The sequence below is a fragment of the Eriocheir sinensis genome, chromosome 55, assembly GCF_024679095.1.
Source record: "Eriocheir sinensis breed Jianghai 21 chromosome 55, ASM2467909v1, whole genome shotgun sequence".
In the NCBI taxonomy this organism is placed as follows: Eukaryota; Metazoa; Arthropoda; class Malacostraca; order Decapoda; family Varunidae; genus Eriocheir; species Eriocheir sinensis.
The window spans coordinates 8,739,149-8,763,782 of NC_066563.1; the positions used below are offsets into that span (position 1 = coordinate 8,739,149).

At 44.2% G+C, this 24,634-nt stretch overlaps 1 protein-coding gene across 5 annotated transcripts; it reads right to left on the minus strand.

Annotated features, from left to right (window-relative positions):
- Positions 1-395: 395 nt before the first annotated feature.
- LOC126984025 (uncharacterized) lies at positions 396-24,588 on the minus strand. Of its 5 annotated transcripts, none has more exons than XM_050837371.1 (6): positions 24,566-24,588; positions 8,148-8,297; positions 7,801-7,990; positions 4,572-5,610; positions 3,897-4,114; positions 396-3,007 (listed from the first exon to the last, which is right to left on the minus strand). In XM_050837371.1, the coding sequence occupies exons 4-6, from the start codon at positions 5,526-5,528 to the stop codon at positions 943-945; spliced, it is 3,240 nt and encodes a 1,079-aa protein (XP_050693328.1). In that variant the 5' UTR covers positions 5,529-5,610; positions 7,801-7,990; positions 8,148-8,297; positions 24,566-24,588; the 3' UTR covers positions 396-942. The 5 variants fall into 5 exon arrangements, with proteins under 5 accessions (XP_050693328.1, XP_050693330.1, XP_050693326.1 ...); XM_050837373.1 differs by lacking the exon at positions 24,566-24,588 and adding an exon at positions 11,968-13,393 and having other exon boundaries at positions 396-3,004; XM_050837369.1 differs by lacking the exon at positions 24,566-24,588 and adding an exon at positions 11,968-13,393.
- Between the last annotated feature and the right edge of the window lie 46 nt (positions 24,589-24,634).

A 24,634-nucleotide genomic window follows, 5' to 3' on the forward strand; every position in this document is an offset into this window, starting at 1 on the left:
GCGCCGCAGCGGGACCGGCGGCGCGCCATCTGTCGGTCACCTGTCACACTTGTCGCTTTTCCTCCTCTCTCGTCCATGTGTGAGTCGACGGCCTCGCGGACCTCTCTGTATTTCAGTCTTCTCCGCGGTGCCGAGGAGGGAGGTTGTGGTCGTTTCGTCATAGGTCTTCAGGTAATGTCTTGAGTGTTTTAATGTTGACGCGTGGCGCGTTGAGGGCAATCACGAGGCTGAGTCAAGTGTCGAGATAGGTTCGGAGCCTCGGTTGGCGGGGGTTGTTCGGTCAGTGGAGTGAATGAGTAAACCTTTTTTTTTCGTTTTTATATATATATATATATATATATATATATATATATATAATATATATATATATATATATATATATATATATATATATATATATATATATATATATATATATATATAAAGTCAGTCTTAAGGCAATATTCACGTAACACAGACAAGTGCCGTAAAAATACTGATGTATAATACTTAAAACTATATATTAATTTAACATCGAGACAAGACAACATCATTAATTTACGTAACACGTAGGTAACACGCCATACAGGTACGTACACAATGCACTGCGGCCTCTTGCGTACCCAGTTAACTTTTGGATGAGAATTGTCTGGCACACGCGGTAAACGTCCGCGTCAAACACTTGTACGGTTCCCCCGGTGGCGCCACACGTTCCTGGGACGTGCTGGCCACTCCGGACACACTACATCGAGGCCACCGAGGCGGCGGGTCTCTGCCGAGCCTCGCGGCGTGCTGCGGTTCACGAGGTCAGCCTCGGTTGTCCTGTCGCCACTAAACGTCACGCTTCGTTCAGTCGGATCTCGTCCACCTGAGCCAATAGTTGCTCGTGGAGGCGCTTCTCCCACTCACTCTTGGTCGTGGCAGGAACAGCGCACGTCCATCTCGCAAGTGATGTTGTCGCTGCTACGTGCTGCGCATCCAACTTAGTCGGATCTTGTTTACCTGTGCCATTAGTTGCTCATGCAGGTGATTCTGCCACATTTTTTTGTTCTCCGGTGAGGTGGTACACATTTCGTAGGTGATTGGCTCCTTCTTGCGCCCCTGCCGCACCTCCAGCCGGAAGGTACAGTCATGGCTGGTAGGCCGACCGAGGTTGGCCTGGTCCAGCCAGATGTCCATCACGTGCTCGTAGTAAGGGCGTTTCCGCCGCGTCAGAATCAAGACGTTTTCAAATAGCAGTCCAGTGTAGTCACCCGCGCGGATGTCTTTCTTATTTGACTTCACTTCCAACCGAGTGTACAAGATTAGTTTGCCACTGCGCTGGAAGTCCACTCTGCCGTTTGAGATCGCCTCATCCTGCACCCGTAGCTGTGCCGACTCCACGTGTTTCTGGAGCCTTTCGATGATACGTTGGGCCGCGCTCCTGCACTTGTCGGTCTTGCTCAGTTCTTTCATTAGGCCAAAGTAGACGCCGTACATGTGCTGGACGGGCAAGATGTACTCGCCGGCCTGGGGCGTATTGTCCAGCTCCACCGTCAGCTGGGACCGAACCACCAGGTAGTCCTCGTACACTGACAGCTCGTCCAGGTTCTCCACTAAGAAGTCCAGAAAGTCGCTCACCGTCTTGAACCTCTTAAGTGCAGGCAGGAACAGTTTAGTGTGGACTTTATAGAGGTTTCCCAGCAGGTTACTGAGCTCACCCGGTGGTCTCGAGAGCTCGGGGTTTAGTGTAGCCGAAAGTTGTCTTATGTACCTATCTTCGCAGTCTTTTATATATGACAAACTCATTTCAGCAGTCGACTCTGTCCTTTCCGGCTGCGTGTTGACCACCGCCTTGACCAACGGGAACACGCAGCCGAGGTCCAGCGGCAGCATCTGGTACTGTTGCCGAGGGATTCGTTGTGTGATCGAGTTTCTCCCGCGACATAGCCTCGTATTGTGCTTAGTGATTTTCTCCAGCTCGCTGATCCACTCATCCCTGATTTTCGGGTGTTTGGTCCAGAACTTGTGTGTCAGCAGCTGCTTCTGGCCCTCGGACAGCACGTGCAGGAGCAGCTCGTTGTCACCAACACTCCTCACGGACTCGAGCTGCTCGACGCGGTAGTGAATCTTGTACTTGAATAACTCAATCTTCTTGGATGTAATGACAAGCAAGTGTTCGAAAAGTATCAGTTGGTACTTTCTCTTCTGTAGCGTGCCGCCGCCTGTGTAGGTGAGCTCTCCGATGTGTAGCATGTCGCCGCCCAGCCTCAGGTCGACGGGGCTGTGGACGACCGTGCTCAGCGTCATCTCTGTGTTGGCCTTTCGCTTCACTTGGTTGAGGAAGTCGATGGCGTCATGGAGCTCCACCTTCGTGTCCGGGGACGCCTCCTTCTTGATACTGTCCAGGATCATGGCGTAGAAGTTGATGCGTAGAGCAGGCTTCAGGATATTCCGTCTGAGGTCAGGGAAGTGCTCCTTGATGTGGCTGGCGTGCTGCACCAGGTCTTTCTGCGCGGCGGGTGTCATCACCATCAGGCGGCCGTAACACTGGAATTGTTCATTTCTAAATACGCGCGCCAGCTGCTGCGGGTCCCCGTGTGTCTCCTGCAAGTCCTCCTGCAACACCTGATGGAAGTGGTAGATGATGCTGATCTCCCTAAAGATGAGGTCAAAGTGTTGCCGTATGAGCGAGGGCGTCTTGGAGCACATGGCCTTGTAGTCCTTTAGCATGCTCTCCAGGCACTGCAGATACTCCTCCTCTTTCTCAAGCAAGAAAAAGAAATGGCCTCTTGCGGGTTCGGTCGGCAAAGGCTCTTCTTCCAGGTTGAGGCGGCTGCCGAACCACTCTATCATGCCCTCCTCGCCCACCGAGACGATGGAACTTCTCCTGGAGACGCTGCTGCAGGTGCTGTACCCGCTGTCCGAGGAGGTGCGGCTCGTCAACACACTTTTGTTGTAGTAACCGTCCCCGAGGCCATTCGTGTTGCCGCCGCCGTCTCTGCTGCTCTCTCTGGCCCTCTCGATCCTCGACAAGCGGCAACGACTGCTGGAATGGATGGGGGTTGTGACGTGATGTCTTGTAGCGATAAATTGAGAGAGAGAGAGAGAGAGAGAGAGAGAGAGAGAGAGAGAGAGAGAGAGAGAGAGAGAGAGAGAGAGAGAGAGAGAGAGAGAGAGAGAGAGAGAGAGAGAGAGTAGCTATCACTGTTAGTTGATTGACTGATTTTTTAATGAATTAATTGCATGACAAAGAATATCGAGATATTGGTGCGTTGCTGCGGTGCTCATTTCCGAATTGTTGGCCCTTTGAGCTTGTGGTAGGTAATAATAATAATAAATTCCGCCGCCATGTTGCCTCTCTATCTTCTATCGATATTTCCACGCTGACTGCTCTTCTGAACTTGCTAACTGCATGCCTCCCCCCTCCCGCGGCCCCGCTGCACACGACTTTCTACTCATGCTCATCCCTATACTGTCCAAACCCCTTATGCAAGAGTTAACCAGCATCTCCATTCTTTCATTCCCTTCACTGGTAAACTCTGGAACAGTCCTCCTTCGTCTGTATTTCCTCCTGCCTATGACTTGACCTCTTTCAAGGAGAGTGTATCAAGACACCTCTCCATCCGAAATTGACCTCTCTTTTGGCCACTCTGTATTCATCACTATATGAGAGCAACAATTAGCGGGCTTTTTTTTTACATTTTCTTTTTGTTGCCCTTGAGTTGCTCTGTGCTGTAAAAAAAAAAAAAAAAAGAATCCGTTAGCTCGGGACACGGGCCAGTGTGAAATCCGGGAGTGCCACAGTTTACCTTCCCCAGGTTTCCCCGAGTACCCATCTACAATGTCAGTGAACGCCACTCGCACGCACGTATGTGTGTGTGTGTATGTGTGTGTGTGTGTGTGTGTGTACGGATCACCATCACCTCTTTCCTTACCTAACTTCCAGGTTCAAAGATTCACAGCGTCTGAAGGAGCGGGGGCTGAAGGGACCGCCGGTGGGGGTGGTGGGGAAGTTCGGGCCACGGGTGGGGGTGGAGGGGGTGGTGGGGGTGCTTGGGCTGGGCGGGGTCGGGGTGGTGGACCTGGTGGCGGCTGGGGGGGCGTTGTCTCCCCTCCTGGCGGGGCTGGGTGAGCGGCCGTGTATTTTGGGCTCCTGCAACACGAGACAGTTGTAAGACTGTGTACATCTAAATCATGAGAATGGATGTTGTTCTGTTGTTAGTGTCATTTTGAAGGGACTGAAGCAAGGAACAGAAAGAACAGAATGGATAAATAAGAGCAATAGAACCCAGCACAATTCGTTATTTTATGGGGATGTAAAAAGGAGAGAAGAATATGATCGTTCTGATATATTTTGAAAGGAGTCTTCTATTCGGAAACGATGAAACAAAATATCACTTTGGTGTGGTTCTGAATCAAGAAGTTTTCTAGACTTTGGAAAAAAAGAGAAAATAAAAATCGCAGTGGCGCGGTGCTGAATAATTATCATGAAATTCCCTGAAGTTTATTTCAGAAGGTTTATCCCTTCTTAAAAATATCTCAGGGGAAATCTAGGGGAAATATCTAGGACATCTGGTGTGGTGCTGGCAACACGTCTCCGCAACACTCACCACTGGGCTGTTTCTGCCGATGAGCGACGGCCGCGGGAGGGAGGAGTGCCGGCGAACGCCCCTCGGTGCCTGCTGCCTCTCCCAGCCCTGGTTCTGATGGTTTGCCAGCGGCGCCTCTGTGCCCGGGGACGGCGATGTGTTATTGCAGATCCTTTCGGCCCTCGTGACGATCTCGTTCACGTTGGGCCATCCTGAGGGTCGGCTCCTGAAGGAGGTGGATCTTCCTAAAAGGTTGTTTCTTGTCTGTTGCGGAGAGTAGCTGTTGTTCCTTTTAGGTATGCTGTCGTGTCTTGTGAGATTGCACTGAGGTCGTTCACTCGTGGGTGTGGCCTTGTGGGTGTAGAGGGGAGGCACGATCGCGGATCTTGGCGAAAGCTTCGTCTGCGGCTTTCTGTAGCTTGTGGCTGGCCTTTCACTGTGGTTGAATAGCTTTGGGTCGCCTGAGACATCCACCTCAGTCCTTGGCGGCGCAGCCTGTTTCACTTTCGCTCGTCGAGTGGCAAGAGGGGAAGACAACCTCGCTAAGATTCCAGAGCGACTCTTCTTGCCAGGAGGCAAAGAGACTGACAGGGGGCCATTCCGCTGGAGGTCTCTCCCGCTGCTCCCGTGATCGTCACCATGCTCGGCGGGCCCCATGGCGCCGCAGGGGAGCTGAGTGAACCTGTCAGGCCGGTGAGGGACGTTCTGACTCTCGCAGCCCTTACTGTCCGGGGCCTGGGCTGCCTCACCGTCCTGGGGAAGAATAACGCGTCCCCAGTTGTCTTCCCCCTCCGTGACTGAGTAGGACCTAAGCAACGGGGCTAACCCCTGCGGGCGCGGCGGCAACGGGGGCCTGGCGTGGACATCGTCGGGGGGGCGGGAGGGGGCGTAGACTTTCCTCCTGCTGGCGATGCGGAGGGAGCTGTTGCGAGAGAAAGGGTTCAGGAGGGGCGTGGCGTCGTCCTCGAGGTCGATCATGGCCGCTCACGCCTGCCGAGGGACGGGACGGTCCGGCAGTCTTCGCCACAGGTCACGGCCACCACAGGGGACGGTCCTTCACCTGCGGAGTGTGCAGAGGCGTGAGTATGGGGCTGCGCTGGCTCTCACCGTCTTTGTCCTACATTGTATCATACCGTGACCGCCCTCCACGCGATCACAATGAACACACCACTAACGAAGAGGACACAGAATACATGCGACTCACTACATTATTCGTGCGTCCACTCTAATCAAGACTCTCCTGTAATCCTGAGAGTGCCATGCAAACGAGAGCTTTCCGATAATAAAAATAAAAAAACACCGAGATGAGCTCACTATTGATCCGCTGTGTTCCCGTAACAGCGCTGCTTCGCCTCCGGCACGTCAACACACGCTAGAACACATCAGGGCAACACACTCACTCTCACTCATTCTTGGCAAACTTGTCACCGCGACTACAACACAGGCGTCCATTCATTACCCCGTCCAGGCCCAGCACTATCAGGTTGGTGTTGTTATCACGAAATCTTATCTTCGGACTTACAAAATACGCTTAACCCGGAAACTTAGTAGACTCAGCGCTGATAACAGTCCCTGAGAAATGATGTGAGGAGAGACACGTTCTGGCCAAGCATTCGTGCAGTGTGGAGTGTTTGTCTGTCTGTCTGTGCTTTGTTGTCACGCGAAGGACATAATAGTCGATTGATATGTCAGTAGAAGCAGTAGTAGTAGTAGAAGTAGTAGTAGTAACAGTAGTAGTAGTAGTAGTAGTAGTAGTAGTAGTAGTAGTAGTAGTAGTCATATTGTCTATTAGTCATTCATTAAGGGGCAGGAAGGCAAAAATGACAGGAATATGTATTGGTATTTTGAGGAAGTAAGACAAAATATAATGATAAAATTCAGTCAGACATTCACCCAGTCAGTCAGTGTACCAAGCACCCATGTAGTCAGTCAGTTAGAACTTTAGCCAGCCAATTAGTCAGCCAGTCAATCCACCATTCATGTTGGCACTAGGCCAGTCATAGCTAGCCAGTCAGCCAGTCACCAGCCAGTCACTCAATCCGCTGTTCATCTTGTTTTTTCATTCTACTCAGTCAGTCAGTCAGCCAGCCAGTTATTGCAGTTAGCCAGTCACCCAGCTCGGTATTGTCAGGGATTTCCACTCCTCACATCAACTATTTTCAAAGGATATAAAGGAGAGCAGCCGGGTTCTAATGAGTGTTTTCTTAGGTTCATGTTGCGGAAGAAGAGTCAGACTACCACCAGGGCCATGAAACTCCCCATGGAAATGCTCAAAACACCAACGAAAGCCTTGTCAAAACGTGTGCTTGGCCGGCGAAATGTTAGCCAATCAGCCTGACATGCAATCGATGGTATTCAGTTTGCCTGGAAGTGTTGGGTCCAATGAGTTTAATAACAAGAGAAAGGTATCAGGACACCTCTTCTCACGTAACTGACTGCTCTTTCGGCCACCTCTTCGGATTCATTACAGGAGCAGCGAGTAGCGGGCTTTTCTTTATTGTTTCCTTTTTTGTGTGCCCTTGTGCTGTCTCCTTTGCTGTAAAAAAGTAAATAAGTAAATAAAAAAAACTCATTAATAAGTTGTTAAGACACACTGTGATTATGATACCTGCTGATCGGAGCTAATCAATGGCTTTGGGTAAGTAAGGTAAGGCGTCACGGAGCGTTATCCCAGTATCTTGTCAAACTTAATCCGCCTGCCATTCAAGATACAATGACGCAATTTCCTCAAGTCGTGTATCTCCTGCTATTGTTATTCCGCGCGTTTGGTTCGTCATGCTGAGTACATTCTTCACAGTTTGATAGAATAAGCCCGGATTAGAATGATCTCCCTAAGAAAAAGATGAATTAAGCTGGGTTCCTCGCTGAATGTTCTTGGTGGTTTACTGACGAGTTTGTGGCGGCTGAAACTATAAATGTGTCTGGATAATTAGAAGCAGATGGAGCATTATTATTACTAACATTGCTATTATTATCATCACCATCATCAGTAGTAGTAGTCGTAGACCTCTCTTTCGGCCACCTCTTTTTTTTTTTTTTAGGAGCAGCGAGTAGCGGGCTTTTTTTATATTATTGCTTCCTTTTTTTGTGCCCTTGAGCTGTCTCCTTTGCTGTTAAAAAAAAAGTAGTAGTAGTAGTAGTAGTAGTAGTAATAGCAGTAGTAGTAGTAGCTGCTATAATCATTCACCAGCCAGTCAGCCAGTTAGTCAGGTGGTATGAAGGGATCACCTGTGCGCTTGACGTCACTCACCTGGGCCATTTCAGGTGTGACCGTGCCATCGAGGAAGAGGAGGAAGAGGAGGAGGGAGTGGGTCGAAGAGGAGTGGGAAGTAGGTGGTGGTGACGGAGGTGCTGCTGCTGGTACTGGTGGTGGTGTAACGTCAGTGGTGGTGGTGCTTGTGGTGGTGCTTGTGGCGGTGTGGTTCTCTTCACTTACAAGCCTGAAATCAAAGAACTCTTGTTAACCCTTATTTTGTTTCGTCAGGTCACACTCTTTTACCCTTTCCTCTTTTTTGCCCTACTTTATCTACTGTTTAAGTTATACAGAGCTGTGTTGGATGGTAAAGGAAGTCTTGCCTCAGTGCTCAGATCCGTTACTTTGACTCTCTGATGATCACGGGCTTTGGTGTGTTCTGTGAGGCACTTTTCACATCACTTCGGGGACAGGATTTTCACATTATGCTGATAGTAACTCATAAAGGTCCCGCTATTACGTCCTGGTCTTGGCGCCGCTCCCGGATGCAAGAACTGAGGAAGATTAAGCAATATAGATAAGACTCGACCTGGGGCTGCCCGGTTTGGGATTCTAACTCGGGGCCCATAGATTCGTAGTTAGACACACTATAGACCAAAGTTGCCAGATTGTCTTACTCAGCCTCTTACATTTACCGACTTCCGACCCAAAAACTGTCTCGTGGACCCCAATAAGGAGATTCACTTATAATTATCGTTAAAAAAGTTCATTCCTGATGTTTCTTGGCAATAGTTAGGCGTCAGAAACCGGTAAACACTATGGTCTGAGTACGATAATCTGGCAACGGTGCTGTAGACCACACCACAGAGACGCAAAGACACAATGGCAACAGACGGGTACACAGACGAGTACACACTGGCAACCTTGAACAGCCTTATCCCTTAATCTCTTGTTGCGCGTAAGGACCCTCAAATGTTTCGTCACGTTGACATGTAACATCAGCCAACTAACATCGGGGAGGCTCGTTGTGGGCCCGGCGGCATATTTCCAATCTCTTTACAAGTGTGTGGTCCCCCATTTAGAACGATTGACTGTAGCCTCGAAATTAACCACGGTGTTTTCTGTATATTACTCTCTTTATGATTCCCACTCAAAATTAACTTTAATGAGTCCAACTAAACTAAACCTTATCTAGCTTAACCTAACCTAACCTAACCTGACTTATTTAACCTGGTAGCTGCGGGGATCATGTTTCTTAAAGGCCCCTCTAAGTGAGAAAAAGGAGAAAAAATCATCAAATCATTTCATAATAAAATATATCAACGCATTTGTGATCAGTTTATGCATCATCTGTTTTTTGGGGGGGTTTATATCATGGCAAGAATTTAGCCCATCGCTGGTACACGGTAAAGCCACAAATTTGGCCCGTCGCTGCTACCGGGTTAAGAGTTCGTGCCACATACCCGTACAGGGAAAGAAAATACTCGGCCCGACTGTCTGTGAGGAAGTCTGCTGATGTTTACACTGTCAGACGTTTGATTCTGACCTCCGCTGTTGATCAAGACATCTTTGAGCGGCGCTAAGAACAAGACTTCCCACAATAGAGAAGCACATTATTGAAGCTCCTCTCTCCTCCTATTGCTGTGCCATTCCTTCAGTTCTTACTTTTCTTTCGTTCTTTTGGTGGAAGGTAATTTAAGGGGGGACTATATATCCATCTACTCTCATTCTCTTCTCTATCATTCGTTAAGTTGGAGGTTAATTTAAAGGGAAACTGTACACGAATCTCTCTTCTTATTTTCTCCTCTAAGGTTCCTCAAGTTGAAAGTAAAGTGGGACCTGTACACGGATTTTCTCTTCTATTTCTCTTCTCTATGGCTCTCTAAGAGGATGGTTGATATCAGGGAGGGATTGTACACGCTCTATCCTCTTCTTTCTGCTTTAGTCACCCCAAGAAATGCACAAAACTATGACTCACTTAATTGATAGGGTGCTAAAAAATTGTATATCTATATATCTCCTTTCATCTTCCCCTCTATCGTTCTCTAGTTTGAAGGTAATATATTTGGGGAACTGTCTCTCTTTGTACTAGTTACCCCTTCAAGATGCACTAAGCCATGACTCACTGGACGGGGTAGAAAGAAAAAAAAACGTCACACGCAGCCAATGGGAACCGGAATGATTATCAACACATCTTAATCTTATCACCAGCCACCCAGCCTTGAGTCACCTAACGATGATGGATGGCCGGGTGTTGTGCTGTGCGTGTGTGTGTGTGTGTGTGTGTGAGATCAACCAATGGCTTCAAAATTATACTCGAAACGTTGATAGTCCTAAAAAGAAAACAGTCGTGTGTGTGTTATTGAGTGTATGTGTGTGTGTGTTTGTGAGAGAGAGATCAACCAATGGCTTCAAAATTATACTTGAAACGTTGATAGTCCTAAAAAGAAAACAGTCGTGTGTGTGTGTGTGTGTGTGTGTGTGTGTGTGTGTGTGTGTGTGTTTCTATCTCAAGCATAAACCTGCGTGCAATCTTCCGTGTGACATTCTTGTTTACTTCTTGGCGTGCTTCTCAATAACGCCAATCTCATAAGCTCCCTTCCCCTCGTGCGTTTATCACAAGCTTGCCAGGACAGCCCCGGCCCTTGCACAACCCGCCTTATTTTTCCACAGATTTCGATGTTGGGCGAAATCTTTTGATCTTGGGGTACATTAGTCATCGCCTTTCCTTTCACTTGAGTTTTCCTTTCATGCAGTCGTTGTTTTGCTCGTCTGGGTGTAATGGGAAGGCCGAGAAGGGTTGAGAGTTATGTGGCAGGAACGTGTTTTTGTAGCGCAGTGGTTAGCGGGTCCAAGGCCAGCGTTACCAAATTATCGTACTCAGCCACGCAGCACATTGTATTTTCCGGTTTCTGACGCACAGCTATCGCAAACGAACACCAATAAGTAACGCTTTTAACGATAACTTTAACTAGAATCTCGTTATCTGTGTGGGTAAGAGAGTTTTGGGCCCTGGAAGTTGGAACTGATAAATGCGATGTTTTGATTACGATAATATGGTAACGCGGATCCAGGTTGGAATCCCGGCCAGTGGCAATCGGCGTTCAGCTCACTCAGCTCCTCATTTCCCTTTTGGGCTTCACCGTTGCCAGATTATCGTACTCAGAGCCTCGTATTTACCGGTTTCTGAGCCATAGCTATTGCCAGAAATCACCAATAATTAACCATTTTAACGATAACTATATATGAAGGCAGTTATTGGGGTCGAGGAGTTTTGGGTCGGAAATCGGCAAACATTAGAGGCTGAGTACAACAAACTGGCAACGTTCGGGCTGATTGATAAATGGCTTTCGGGCTCACCGTTGCCAGATTATCGTACTCAGAGCCTCGTATTTACCGGTCTGAGCCATAGCTATTGCGAAAAATCACCAATAATTAACCATTTTAACGATAACTATATATGAAGGCAGTTATTGGGGTCGAGGAGGCAGTTTTTGGGTCGGAAATCGGCAAATATAGGAGGCAGAGTACGACAATCTGGCAACGCTGGCCCGGCTGATTGAAAAATGGGTACCTGGGGAAATTTTGAGTAGGTAAACTGTGACAATCTTGGACTTCCTTCACAGTGGTCCATGTCCCGGGGTAAAGGGTTCCTCACACCACCTAAGTCTGTATACACCAAGTCAAGTCATACGCAGGTTTGTGGGAGGAGACACGGCCGAGGCGTGGTTTATGCGTGACGTTGCTTGGAGCCAAACTAGAGAATGTAGAAACAGGGATTTAGAGAAAACGAAGAAAGGCGGACTAATTTAAATCAATCACTTCAACATGCCCTCCCTCACACCCCACACCGCCGTTTGTAGGCATTGAAATTACAGTCACGCAAGAGCACAATAAAAAGACATATTTTTTCGTCAGTGGATTGCCTGAACCCGCTGTGAAAGAAGGCGAGAATGCACATCCAGAGTGCACATACGGCCCCAACTTTAGTCACCCCTGAACTGGCGGGTATTTTTTTTTCTTTTTTAGCTCCAAGTGACGTCATCCCGCTGCTCCGCCCCAAAACCGCCTCCTGCGCGTACCGGTCGCAGTTTTGAAGCAGAGTGACTTGACTTGATATATATTGACTTAGCACACCACAGCTTCAAAGGGACAATGCTAAGGAGATGAGCCCCGCAGCCACCCTCAGCTATAGCCTATGCATTCACCTTTACCTTTGCTTACCTAAGAATGTATTTTACGGACGGTTTTCTGGTTCGTTGTAACGCGCAGGCTTCTTCCACTAGTTTGTTTTGCTCTTCCTATCCTTTATCGGGCCCGTGAAGTGAGAAGAATGAGATAGTATGGGAAAGAGAGAGAAGGAGAGACTTAGATTAGATTTTGATAACGTAAAACCTGATAGTGACCGCGTTTAATTATCTGTCTTGCCTAAAAAAACATAGCAACCACAACAACAAGACTGATAATGATAATAACAACAAAAATAAAAATAACTACTACTGCTAACTAACGATGGATAGATTTAGCAAGGTGCCAGTATCTTCGCATTAATCAGTTGTTGTTGTTGTTGTTTTCTTATTCATTGTTGTTCATCCTCCCTTTTGGTCTGACTGAAAAATGGACACCTGGGAAAACCTGGGGAGGGTAAACTGTAACAACCCGGATGTCACACTCGCCCAGATTGACTCTCCACAGGCTCAAGGATTAGTGTGACGGAGATTAGCACTGAGGTCACGCGAAGCTATAGTGTATCATATGCCCCCAGCTATGCCTTTACCTTGTTATTCATGTTATGTATTTCCGGTGTTAGTCTCTTGTCTTTGTTAAATCCCAAGTGTCATGTTAGTGTTAATCTGTTGTTGTTGTTGTTGTTGTTGTTGTTGTTGTTGTTGTTGTTGTTGTTGCTGTCTTCTAATACGCTGGTCATTAATTTACGTTTTAACTTCACTTCAGAAATTTGTTTTATTGGCGGACGAAAACCTACAAACGAGAGAGATTTGTGTATTTTCCTTGTGTCATTATTTATATTCTTTTTTTTTTGTTGTTGTTGTTCGGTAGCGTCGTTGTATTGAGAGTGAATGTCTTTTCGTTTCAAATCTTATATATTTTTGCGTTCTGAAATTTTCGCGACGCTTCTGAAACTATTTACGCACTCTTTCAGGAGGAGGACATCAAGACACCTCTTCACACAAAACTTAATTTCTCCTCTGGCCTTAAGTTCTGTTTCTTCGTGTTGGTATAGGGTCTAGTGGGCTTCTTTGTTTTGTTTTTGTTTATTGACCTTGAACTGCCTCCCTCGCTGCAGAAAAAATAATAATTGCACCCACATCACACGTATATCAAAGCATGCAGCAATCCATACGAAACTACAACCCTATTCAGCGTGATGCATAGGACTTACAAAGAGAAGCAAAAAACAAATCTCTGTCATAAAAGTAAAACGGAACATCAACTGATTGCGTAAACATCGCTCGTAAAAACTTAATTCCGCACGTCATCGTACTTCTGGGAATCTGCTGGAGGTTGTGTACTACGATCGCGTTCTCATGAGCTTATTTTTACGTTTAAACTGCAGAACCCTTGTCAAACTATACTTAGGCTCATGAAATTATCCATGCAAACACCCACAAAAACTCTACGAAAGCCTTATCAATATTGTACATCGCCTTCTTATGATTTTTTTTTTTTACGTTCATGCTGCAGAACCTTTGTCAAACTAAACTTAGGCTCATGAAATTATCCATGCAAACACTCACAAAAACTCCACGAAAGCCTTATCAATATTGTACATCGCCTTCTTATGATTTTTTTCCACGTTCATGCTGCAGAACCTTTGTCAAACTATACTTAGGCTCATAAAATTATCCATGCAAACACCCACAAAAACTCTACGAAAGCCTTATCAATATTGTACATCGCCTTCTTATGATTTTTTTTCACGTTCATGCTGCAGAACCTTTGTCAAACTATACCTAGGCTCATAAAACTATCCATGGAAATACCCAAAATCCTCTACGAAAGCCTTATCATATGTAGAATACGGACCCTGACAGTCAGTACACGATCGCGTTCTCATGATTTTTTTTTTCACTTTTTTATTGCAGAATTCTTGTCAAACTATACCACCTAGGCTCATGAAACTACCCATGGAAATACCCACAAAAACTCTACGAAAGCCGTATATCAAGTGTAAAATATGGGGAATGCAGGAGAGAGAGTACACAATAGCGTTCTCGAGGATTTTTTTTTCTTCATGTACTACTGCGGAACCCTTGTCAAACTCTATCTAGACTCATGAAACTACCAATGGGAATCCCCACAAAACCTCTACGAAAGCCTTATCAAAATTCAATGTAGATGTGTAAGGCCGGAAATGCTTGAAAATATGGGTCCTGGAGGAGGATGTGCTCTTTGATCGCATTTCCTTCCTGCGTGAGACTGATCAGCTCACCAAATCTTCCCACTATCAGCTTATCCTACACGTTGAACCACTCGCCCACTCACTCAGGTTGCTGCGTAGCGCGTCTCTTTTGTTTCATGCTTACTTAAGAGGGAAAATATATTGACTGTATGTAAAGTGAAACCAAATTGTCGAGTCCGTTTTGACGTTGTCTCCCGCTGGTCCATTTCTCCCCTCTGCTCTGCCACAGTTCCAACACCTATTTTTTCCCTCTCATATGTTACCTATAGCTTACATATGAGAGGAAGAGATAGGTGTTGGGACTGTGTGGCAGAGCAGAGGGGAGGAGAGGACCCGCGGGAGCCAACGCCAGACCGGCCTCGACATATTTGGAAGACTATAAGATGGGGCGAGGCAAGGGAGAGGCAGGGGCGCGACAGGGGTGGGAGATGGGGAAGGTGCAGGAAGAGATTGTATTCCTAGACGTATCAGCACCGCAGTTTGCCTATTTGAAAAGCCTCTCGTGGAAGTTCCTGGGATTTCCATGAACTGTTTTGTGAGCCCAGTGATGGTTTGACCCGACTTCTGCATCTTGAAAGGGGGAAAATCACCCATGAAAGCCCGGTTAATCTCCTCTGTGGTCTTGGAAAATAGTCGTAATTGGAGCCTGTTACGTTTAAAAATATGCCTGAAATTTCTGTGACGCTTCTGAAACTATTTACACACTCTTTCAGGAGGAGAGTATCAAGACACCTCTCAACCCGAGACTGACTACTCCTCTGGCCTCTCGTTCTGTTTCTTCTTATTGGTAGAGGGTCTAGCGGGCTTCTTTATCTTGTTGTTTTTGTTTATCGACCTTGAACTGCTTCCCTCGCTGTAAAAGAAAAATAATAATAATTGCACCCACCCCACACGTATATCAAAGCATGCAGCAACTCATACGAAACTACAACCCTATTCAGCGTGAAGCATAGGACTTTTTTTTTTTACAACAAAGGAGGCAGCTTAAGGGCACAAAAAAAAGAAAACAATAATAAAAAAGGCCCGCTACTCGCTGCTCCCCAAAAAAAATTAAAAGAAGTGGCCGAAAGAAAGATCAATTTCGGGAGTAGAGGTGTCCTGATACCCTCCTCTTGAAAGAATTCAAGTCGTAGGCAAGAGGAAATACAGATGAAGGAAGATTGTTCCAGAGTTTACCAGCGTGAGGGATGAGAGAGTGAAGGTGCTGGTTAACTCTTGCATAAGGGGTTTGGACAGTGTAGGGATGAGCATGAGTAGAAAGTCGTGCGCAGCGGGGCCGCGGGAAGGGGGAGGCATGCAGTTAGCAAGTTCAGAAGAGCAGTCAGCGTGGAAATATCGATAGAAGATAGAAAGAGAAGTAAAAAAACAAATATCATAAAAGTAAAACGGAATATCAACTATTGCGTAAACATCGCTCGTAAAAGCTTAAGTCCGCACGTCATCGTACTTCTGGGAATCTGCTGGAGGTTGTGTACAACGATCGCGTTCTCATGAGCTTATTTTTACGTTTAAACTGCAGAACCCTTGTCAAACTATACTAAGGCTCATGAAATTGTCCACGCAAATACCCACAAAAACTCTACGAAAGCCTTATCAATATTGTACATCGCCTTCTTATGATTTTTTTTCACGTTCATGCTGCAGAACCTCTGTCAAACTATACCTAGGCTCATAAAAATATCCATGGAAATACCCAAAAGCCTCTACGGAAACCTTATCAATATTGTAGATCGCCTTCTTATGATTTTTTTTTTACGTTCATGCTGCAGAACCTTTGTCAAACTATACCTAGGCTCATAAAAATATCAATGCAAATACCCACAAGCCTCTACGAAAGACTTATCAAATGTAGAAACGAGTCCTGACAGTTGTCACAAAGATGATTAGACTGGTTCTTAGGAGTTCTTCTCACGTCCATACTGTAAAACCCTTGTCAGACGATCACTAGACTCATGAAAATGCCCACAAGAGTCACAAAGAGGATTAGACTGGTTCTTAGGAGTTCTTTTGACGTCCATACTGTAGAACCCCCTTGTCAGACTATCACTAGACCCATGAAAATACCCACAAAAAGTTACAAGGATGATTAGACTGGTTCTTAGGAGTTCTTTTCACGTCCAGACTGTAGAACCCCCTTGTCAGACTATCACTAGACTCATGAAAATGCCCACAAGAGTCACAAAGATGATTAGATTGGTTCTTAGGAGTTCTTCTCACGTCCAGACTGTAGAACCCCCCTTGTCAGACTATCACTAGACTCATGAAAATACCCACAAAACCTCTATGACAGCCTCATCAAATGTGGGTGACTCTGTAATCCCTGTAAGAATCTGGACATGGATAATCTCGCGCCGTGACTTCCAACACCCCCATGCCTTTTTATTTTAAGTGTCCCCAGCCATTCTCAAGACCATGTAAATCAAGGCCTTTATCTTTTTAGCGCTTGTCCCCTACCATTGTATCTTTTTAGTTTCCTGGTGATATTTACACATGTATCCTTAGTTGTATAATCACACTCTGTACTGCCTGGGGGTTGGGATGGCATGTTCCTCCCTTCTCCTTTGTTGTTTTACTTGCAACAATGAACTATCAATCAATCAATCAAGATAGAAATAGCAAACTGTAGAGGAAGAAATGTGAGCTCTCTCTTATCTCAGCTTTGTTGGAATAGGAAAGGATGTTGTGTTTCTCTTATAGTTTCTTCACCAATCTCAAGGAACCGTGAGGAAAGACTTGTAGCAAATCGCACGAAGGAAAAGAAAATGATATCCCCTCCACTTGCTATCTCCGTTTTCTTGTCAGAGGAAGGAAAAATACGTCATTCTTACTCCACTTCGTCACTCGCAAAGATAAAGATAAACTTGCGAGATATCATGTACACGGAGGAAGAGAAAAACATATTCCCTCCATTTCTATTTCCGTTTTGTTGTCAGAGGAAGGAAAACTACGTCATTCTTAGTATTTCGTAAAGATAAAGACAGACGTGGCAAGCTATATGGAGAAACAAAAACAAAAAATAATAATCCCTCTACAAGATATCTTAGTTCTGTTGTCTTAAGAAAAGGAGTCATGCCTGTCTTATTGTGTTAATGTCGTCATTCCCTAAAGCTTGTAAAGATAAAGACAGACGTGACAAGCTATACGGAGAAAAAGAAAAAAATAATAATCCCTCTACAAGATATCTTAGTTCTGTTGTCTTAAGAAAAGGAGTCACGTCTGTCTTATTGTGTTTATTGTCGTCATTCCCTAAAGCTTGTAAAGATAACGAAAGACTTAGAAAACTATAAGAAATCAAAACATACATCCTACACTTGCCCCCCTCTGTTTAATTGTCAGAAGAAAGGGAATTACGTTATTTTTATAGTTTCTTAAGTCATTCTCTTAAGCTCGTAAAGATAAGGAAAGACTTTGAAAACTATAAGAAATCAAAACATACATCTTACATTTGTTCCCTCCGTTTAGTTGTCAGAAGAAAGGAAATCGCGTTATTTTTCTAGTTTATTCCGTCATCCTCTTCAGCTCGTAAAGATAAGGAAAGACTTTGAAAACTATAGGAAATCAAAACATACATACATCCTACATTTGTCCCCTCCGTTTAGTTCTCAGAAGGGAATCATGTTAGTTTTTCTAGTTTATTCCGTCATTCTCTTCAGCTCGTAAAGATAAGGAAAGACTTGGAAAACTATAAGAAATCAAAACACACACACACTACCTGCTATCTTCATTTTGTCGTCAGAGAGTTAGGGATCATGGCTGTCCTATACTGTTTATTCCGTCGCTTTGTAAATAAGTCTCATAAAGATCAAGAAAGACCCAACACTTCATAGAGGAAACAACAAAAATATATATACTCTCTCTATTTGCTTATTTAACTTGCTATCTTACGTCATTTATAAAGTTTCTTCCGTCACTCTCCAAAGCTTAAGATAAAGAAAAACCTCCCAAACTATAAGGAGAGAAAACAAAAACATTCCCTCTATACTCGCTCTCAGTCCTGTCGCCAAGGGGGATCGAATTACACGTTACTCCCTTTTTTTCTGAGATAAGTCGAATCGGATCACAGGAAGATGACGGACATGTGATACTTCGTTACATTTACCACCTCCTGTTTACCTGTGCCCAAAGAGACCAGTAGCAAGGGCCTGAGTGCACCTGAAGTGGGTGTGAGAGGGCGTGCAGGTATTATCAGAAAGGTAAACACACTGGATTGCCCTGTGAAGAGGCTGGTAGTGAGCTTGTGTGTTATCCTGTTACGGGTCGGTTATAGTATGTAGATTTTTGGGCTTAATAGAGGAGGGGCTGGGTTTCAGTTTGAGGAGAGCTTGATCAAGGCCTTCTAAAACTGTCTTGGCTGGGTTACAATTTGAGGAGAGCTTGATCAAGGCCTTTAAAAACTGTCTTGGCTGAGGAGAGCTAGATTAAGGCCCTCTAAAACTGTCTTGGCTGAGGAGAGCTAGATTAAGGCCCTCTAAAACTGTCTTGGCTGAGGAGAGCTAGATTAAGGCCCTCTAAAACTGTCTTGGCTGAGGAGAGCTAGATTAAGGCCCTCTAAAACTGTCTTGGCTGGGTTACAATTTGAGGAGAGCTTCATCAGGCCTTCTAAAACTGTACTGGCTGGGTTACAATTTGAGGAGAGCTTGATCAAGGCCTTCTAAAACTGTACTGGCTGGGTTACAATTTGAGGAGAGCTTGATCAAGGCCTTCTAAAACTGTCATGGCTGGGTTACAATTTGAAGAGAGCTTGATCAAGGCCTTCTAAAACTGTACTGGCTGGGTTACAATTTGAGGAGAGCTTGATCAAGGCCTTCTAAAACTGTCATGGCTGGGTTACAATTTGAGGAGAGCTTGATCAAGGCCTTCTAAAACTGTCTTGGCTGGGTTACAATTTGAGGAGAGCTTCATCAGGCCTTCTAAAACTGTACTGGCTGGGTTACAATTTGAGGAGAGCTTGATCAAGGCCTTCTAAAACTGTCATGGCTGGGTTACAATTTGAGGAGAGCTTGATCAAGGCCTTCTAAAACTGTACTGGCTGGGTTACAATTTGAGGAGAGCTTCATCAGGCCTTCGAAAACTGTACTGGCTGGGTTACAATTTGAGGAGAGCTTGATCAAGGCCTTCTAAAACTGTACTGGCTGGGTTACAATTTGATGAGAGCTTCATCAGGCCTTCTAAAACTGTCTTGGCTGGGTTACAATTTGAGGAGAGCTTGATCAAGGCCTTCTAAAACTGTACTGGCTGGGTTACAATTTGAAGAGAGCTTGATCAAGGCCTTCTAAAACTGTACTGGCTGGGTTACAATTTGAAGAGAGCTTGATCAAGGCCTTCTAAAACTGTACTGGCTGGGTTACAATTTGAGGAGAGCTTGATCAAGGCCTTCTAAAACTGTACTGGCTGGGTTACAATTTGAGGAGAGCTTGATCAAGGCCTTCTAAAACTGTACTGGCTGGGTTACAGTTTGAGGAGAGCTTGATCAGGCCTTCTAAAACTGTACTGGCTGGGTTACAATTTGAAGAGAGCTTGATCAAGGCCTTCTAAAACTGTACTGGCTGGGTTACAATTTGAGGAGAGCTTGATCAAGGCCTTCTAAAACTGTACTGGCTGGGTTACAATTTGAAGAGAGCTTGATCAGGCCTTCTAAAACTGTACTGGCTGGGTTACAATTTGAAGAGAGCTTGATCAAGGCCTTCTAAAACTGTACTGGCTGGGTTACAATTTGAGGAGAGCTTGATCAAGGCCTTCTAAAACTGTACTGGCTGGGTTACAATTTGAAGAGAGCTTGATCAAGGCCTTCTAAAACTGTACTGGCTGGGTTACAATTTGAGGAGAGCTTGATCAAGGCCTTCTAAAACTGTACTGGCTGGGTTACAATTTGAGGAGAGCTTGATCAAGGCCTTCTAAAACTGTACTGGCTGGGTTACAATTTGAGGAGAGCTTGATCAAGGCCTTCTAAAACTGTACTGGCTGGGTTACAATTTGAGGAGAGCTTGATCAGGCCTTCGAAAACTGTCATGGCTGGGTTACAATTTGAGGAGAGCTTGATCAAGGCCTTCTAAAACTGTACTGGCTGGGTTACAGTTTGAGGAGAGCTTGATCAAGGCCTTCTAAAACTGTACTGGCTGGGTTACAATTTGAGGAGAGCTTGATCAAGGCCTTCTAAAACTGTCATGGCTGGGTAACAATTTGAGGAGAGCTTGATCAAGGCCTTTAAAAACTGTCTTGGCTGGGTTACAATTTGAGGAGAGCTTGACCAAGGCCTTTAAAAATTGTCTTGCCTGAGTAGAGCTAGATTAAGGCCCTCTAAAACTGTCTTGGCTGGGTTACAATTTGAGGAGAGCTTGATCAAGGCCTTCTAAAACTGTACTGGCTGGGTTACAATTTGAGGAGAGCTTGATCAGGCCTTCTAAAACTGTACTGGCTGGGTTACAATTTGAGGAGAGCTTGATCAGGCCTTCTAAAACTGTACTGGCTGGGTTACAATTTGAGGAGAGCTTGATCAAGGCCTTCTAAAACTGTCATGGCTGGGTTACAATTTGAGGAGAGCTTGATCAAGGCCTTTAAAAACTGTCTTGGCTGAGGAGAGCTAGATTAAGGCCCTCTAAAACTGTCTTGGCTGGGTTACAATTTGAGGTGAGCTTGATCAAGGCCTTTAAAAACTGTCTTGGCTGAGGAGAGCTAGATTAAGGCCCTCTAAAACTGTCTTGGCTGGGTTACAATTTGAGGTGAGCTTGATCAAGGCCTTTAAAAACTGTCTTGGCTGAGGAGAGCTAGATTAAGGCCCTCTAAAACTGTCTTGGCTGGGTTACAATTTGAGAAGAGCTTGATCAAGGCCTTCTAAAACTGTACTGGCTGGGTTACAATTTGAGGAGAGCTTGATCAAGGCCTTCTAAAACTGTACTGGCTGGGTTACAATTTGAGGAGAGCTTGATCAGGCCTTCTAAAACTGTACTGGCTGGGTTACAATTTGAGGAGAGCTTGATCAAGGCCTTCTAAAACTGTCATGGCTGGGTTACTATATATGAGGACTGTTAGGCGCGTACTTTTAAACATATCGAGACCTCAGAACACCAGTTTGAAAAGCCTCTCATAGAAGTTGCAGGGATTTTCATGGACTGCTTTGTGATCCTGGTGATAGTTTCAACACGTCTTCTGCATTTTGAGCAGGAAAAATTACCAATGAAAACCAGGTTAATATTATGTGACCTTGGAGAATAGTCTTAATAGGACCTGAATACGTTACAGAACATGGACCAAGGCGAGTACTTTTTTTTTCGTCTCTCAAAACAAACACTTCCAAAGGTCACAAATGAGATTAATCGGGCTCTCATTACTGTTTATTTTAGGTTCATGATGTAGAAGCCTTGTCGAACTATCACTAGGCTCATGAGACTACCCATGGAAATACTAACACAACATCTACTACGAAAGCCTTATCAAATGTGAATGTGCAAGCCCCGGAAATTTTGAGAATATACGCCGAAGTTATTATGAAAGGGAGGATGTACAGAACAGAACGTTACAGAACATGGACCAAGGCAAGTAATTTTTTTTCGTCTCTCAAAACAAACACTTCCAAAGGTCACAAATGAGATTAATCGGGCTCTCATTACTGTTTATTTTAGGTTAATGATGTAGAAGCCTTGTCGAACTATTACTAGGCTCATGAGACCATCCATGGAAATACTAACACAACATCTACTACGAAAGCCTTATCAAATGTGGATGTGTAAGCCCCGGAAATTTTGAGAATATACGCCGAAGTAATTATTAAAGGGAGGATGTACGGGTCGGTTACTATTTGGGTGAGGTTGCGTGATTTTGGTTGAGTTTTCGGAGTTAGTGGTCAGAGGGTCAGGCCAGGTCCCTTCACTTGTCGCGGTGTGAATGTGACTGGAGGGGTTGCCTGTTCGGTCAGCATTTTTTATACCCTGTGCTACGTCACGCGGTCCAAGGGAGGAGCCTCGACAGGATGCGCGGAATGGGACGAGTTTTGAGCCGACCATGAGTTGACCTCCCTTTCTTTAGATCTTGGTCAGAGGTCGGTATTGTCAGATGCTCCCGCCCCTCACACAAACTATTTCCAAATGCCAAAAAGGAGGTTAATCGAGTTCTAATGAGTGTTCTCTTAGGTTCACGGTACAGAAGAAGCCTCAGACTACCACCAGGGTCATAAAACTACCCCTGGAAATGCCCTTAACTCCCACGAAAGCCAAGTAAATTACGTGTTGTTGGGCGCCGAAATGTTTGAGAATATGGCCCAGAGCAGCACGACGAGCCGAATTTGTCGTGCCCCCAATGATACCGATATACCTTGTGCGTTCTGTATCGTCTCCACCAGCTCTTTTCCCCCTCCCGAAATTGAACTCTCTCTCAGCCACTCTTCTGAACTCTATTTTTCTTTTATATATATTTAGGGGCAGTGTTTAGCGGACTTTTTTTCTCTCATTATTACTTTTATTTTTGCCCTTGAGCCGCTTCCTTTCCTGTAAAAGAAAAAAAGAAACAAAACTCATCACACGGGGCTTGGGTTAATACTGCCTGTACGATAATAATGATAATAATGATAATTCGCGAGGATTCATTCATTGACCAAGAGTTGAGATTATCGTACCTCATTATCACCATTTCTCCGAACGTCTTAATTAGATAAATGAAAACACGCTTCGCTATCAGTCAAGGAATGCAATGATAGGGGAGACAAATAATAAATAAATAAATGAATGAATAAATAATCGGAAAATGAATGATAAAAAAATAAATAAATCGAAAAATGAATGAGAAAAATAAATGAATAAATTGATAATAGGAAAATGAATGATAAAAAATAAATAAATCGGAAAATGAATGATAAAAAAATAAATAAATCGGAAAATGAATGTGAAAAAATAAATAAATCGGAAAATGAATGAGAAAAAAAAATCGGAAAATGAATGAGAAAAAAAATCGGAAAATGAATGAGAAAAAAAAATCGGAAAATGAATGAGAAAAAAATAAATAAATCGGAAAATGAATGATAAAAAATAAATAAATCGGAAAATGAATGATAAAAAATAAATAAATCGGAAAATGAATGAGAAAAAAATAAATAAATCGGAAAATGAATGAGAAAAAAATAAATAAATCGGAAAATGAATGATAAAAAATAAATAAATCGGAAAATGAATGATAAAAAATAAATAAATCGGAAAATGAATGATAAAAAAATAAATAAATCGGAAAATGAATGAGAATAAATAAATAAATCAGAAAATGAATGAGAAAAAAATAAACAAATCGGAAAATGAATGAGAAAAAAAAATCGGAAAATGAATGAGAAAAAAATAAATAAATCGGAAAATGAATGAGAAAAAATAAATAAATCGGAAAATGAATGAGAAAAAATAAATAAATCGGAAAATGAATGAGAAAAAAATAAATAAATCGGAAAATGAATGAGAAAAAAATAAATAAATCGGAAAATGAATGAGAAAAAAATAAATAAATCGGAAAATGAATGAGAAAAAAAAATCGGAAAATGAATGAGAAAAAAAAAATAAATCGGAAAGTGAATGAGAAAAAAAAAATAAATCGGAAAATGACTGAGAAAAAATAAATAAATCGAAAAATTAATGAATAATAAATAAATGAATAAATTATCGAAAAATGAATAAGAAAAAAATGTCATCGGTAATCCAAGATGAAAATAGACGAAAGGATTTGATATATATATTCATGAGGTAGAAAATTATAGAGGAAACGAAAAAAAAACAACAACACATGGGAAGAAAAATTTCAATCAGTAAAATTATGGAGAAAACAAATAAATAAATATGTATGTAATTATAAACAAATGAATGTGTAAATGTGTGTAAATGTATAAGATCATGAAACAATAACAAGGAAAGAACGATGGAAAACTTGTTGATGGTGACACACACACACACACACACACACACACACACACACACACACACGACCTTGCATACACACACACACACACGACCTTGCATACACACACACACACAAAAAAAAAAAACCCGTCTCGCATCTCCCTCACTTTTATCTCCCTGCACTCCTGTTTCACCCCTGCCTGACCCCTGTCCATCCCTGCCTAACAGAAGGATAACTAATAGGCTACTATGGCAAGGTTCTAACACCCCTGCCTCACCCCTGTTACACCCCTTCCTCCCCCTATCTCTCACCCCTGCCTAACCCCTGTCTCATCCCTGTTCACCCCTGGCTAACAGAAAGATAACTAACAGTATCAAGCACCCCTGTTATACACCCCTTCCTACGCCCCTGTCTCTCACCCCTGCTTAACCCCTGTCTCTTCCCCGTTCACCCCTGCCTAACAGAAAGATAAATAACAATATCAAGGTTCTAACACCCCTGCCTACCCCTGCCTCCTCCCATTTCTCCCCTCACCTGGCCCCACCTCACATCCCTGCCTCGCCCCTGCCTCGCTAAAACACTGGCAAGGTTCCCGTGGCCGCG

Bases quoted from the DNA above. Each gene is read 5' to 3' on its own strand.
- LOC126984025 (XM_050837371.1), bottom strand. From the start codon at position 5,528: ATGATCGACCTCGAGGACGACGCCACGCCCCTCCTGAACCCTTTCTCT. The intron at 4,115-4,571 runs GTGAGTGTTGCG...CTCGTGTTGCAG, and splicing joins TCGGCAGAAACAGCCCAGTG to GAGCCCAAAATACACGGCCG. The intron at 3,008-3,896 runs GTAAGGAAAGAG...CATCCATTCCAG, and splicing joins TCTTTGAACCTGGAAGTTAG to CAGTCGTTGCCGCTTGTCGA.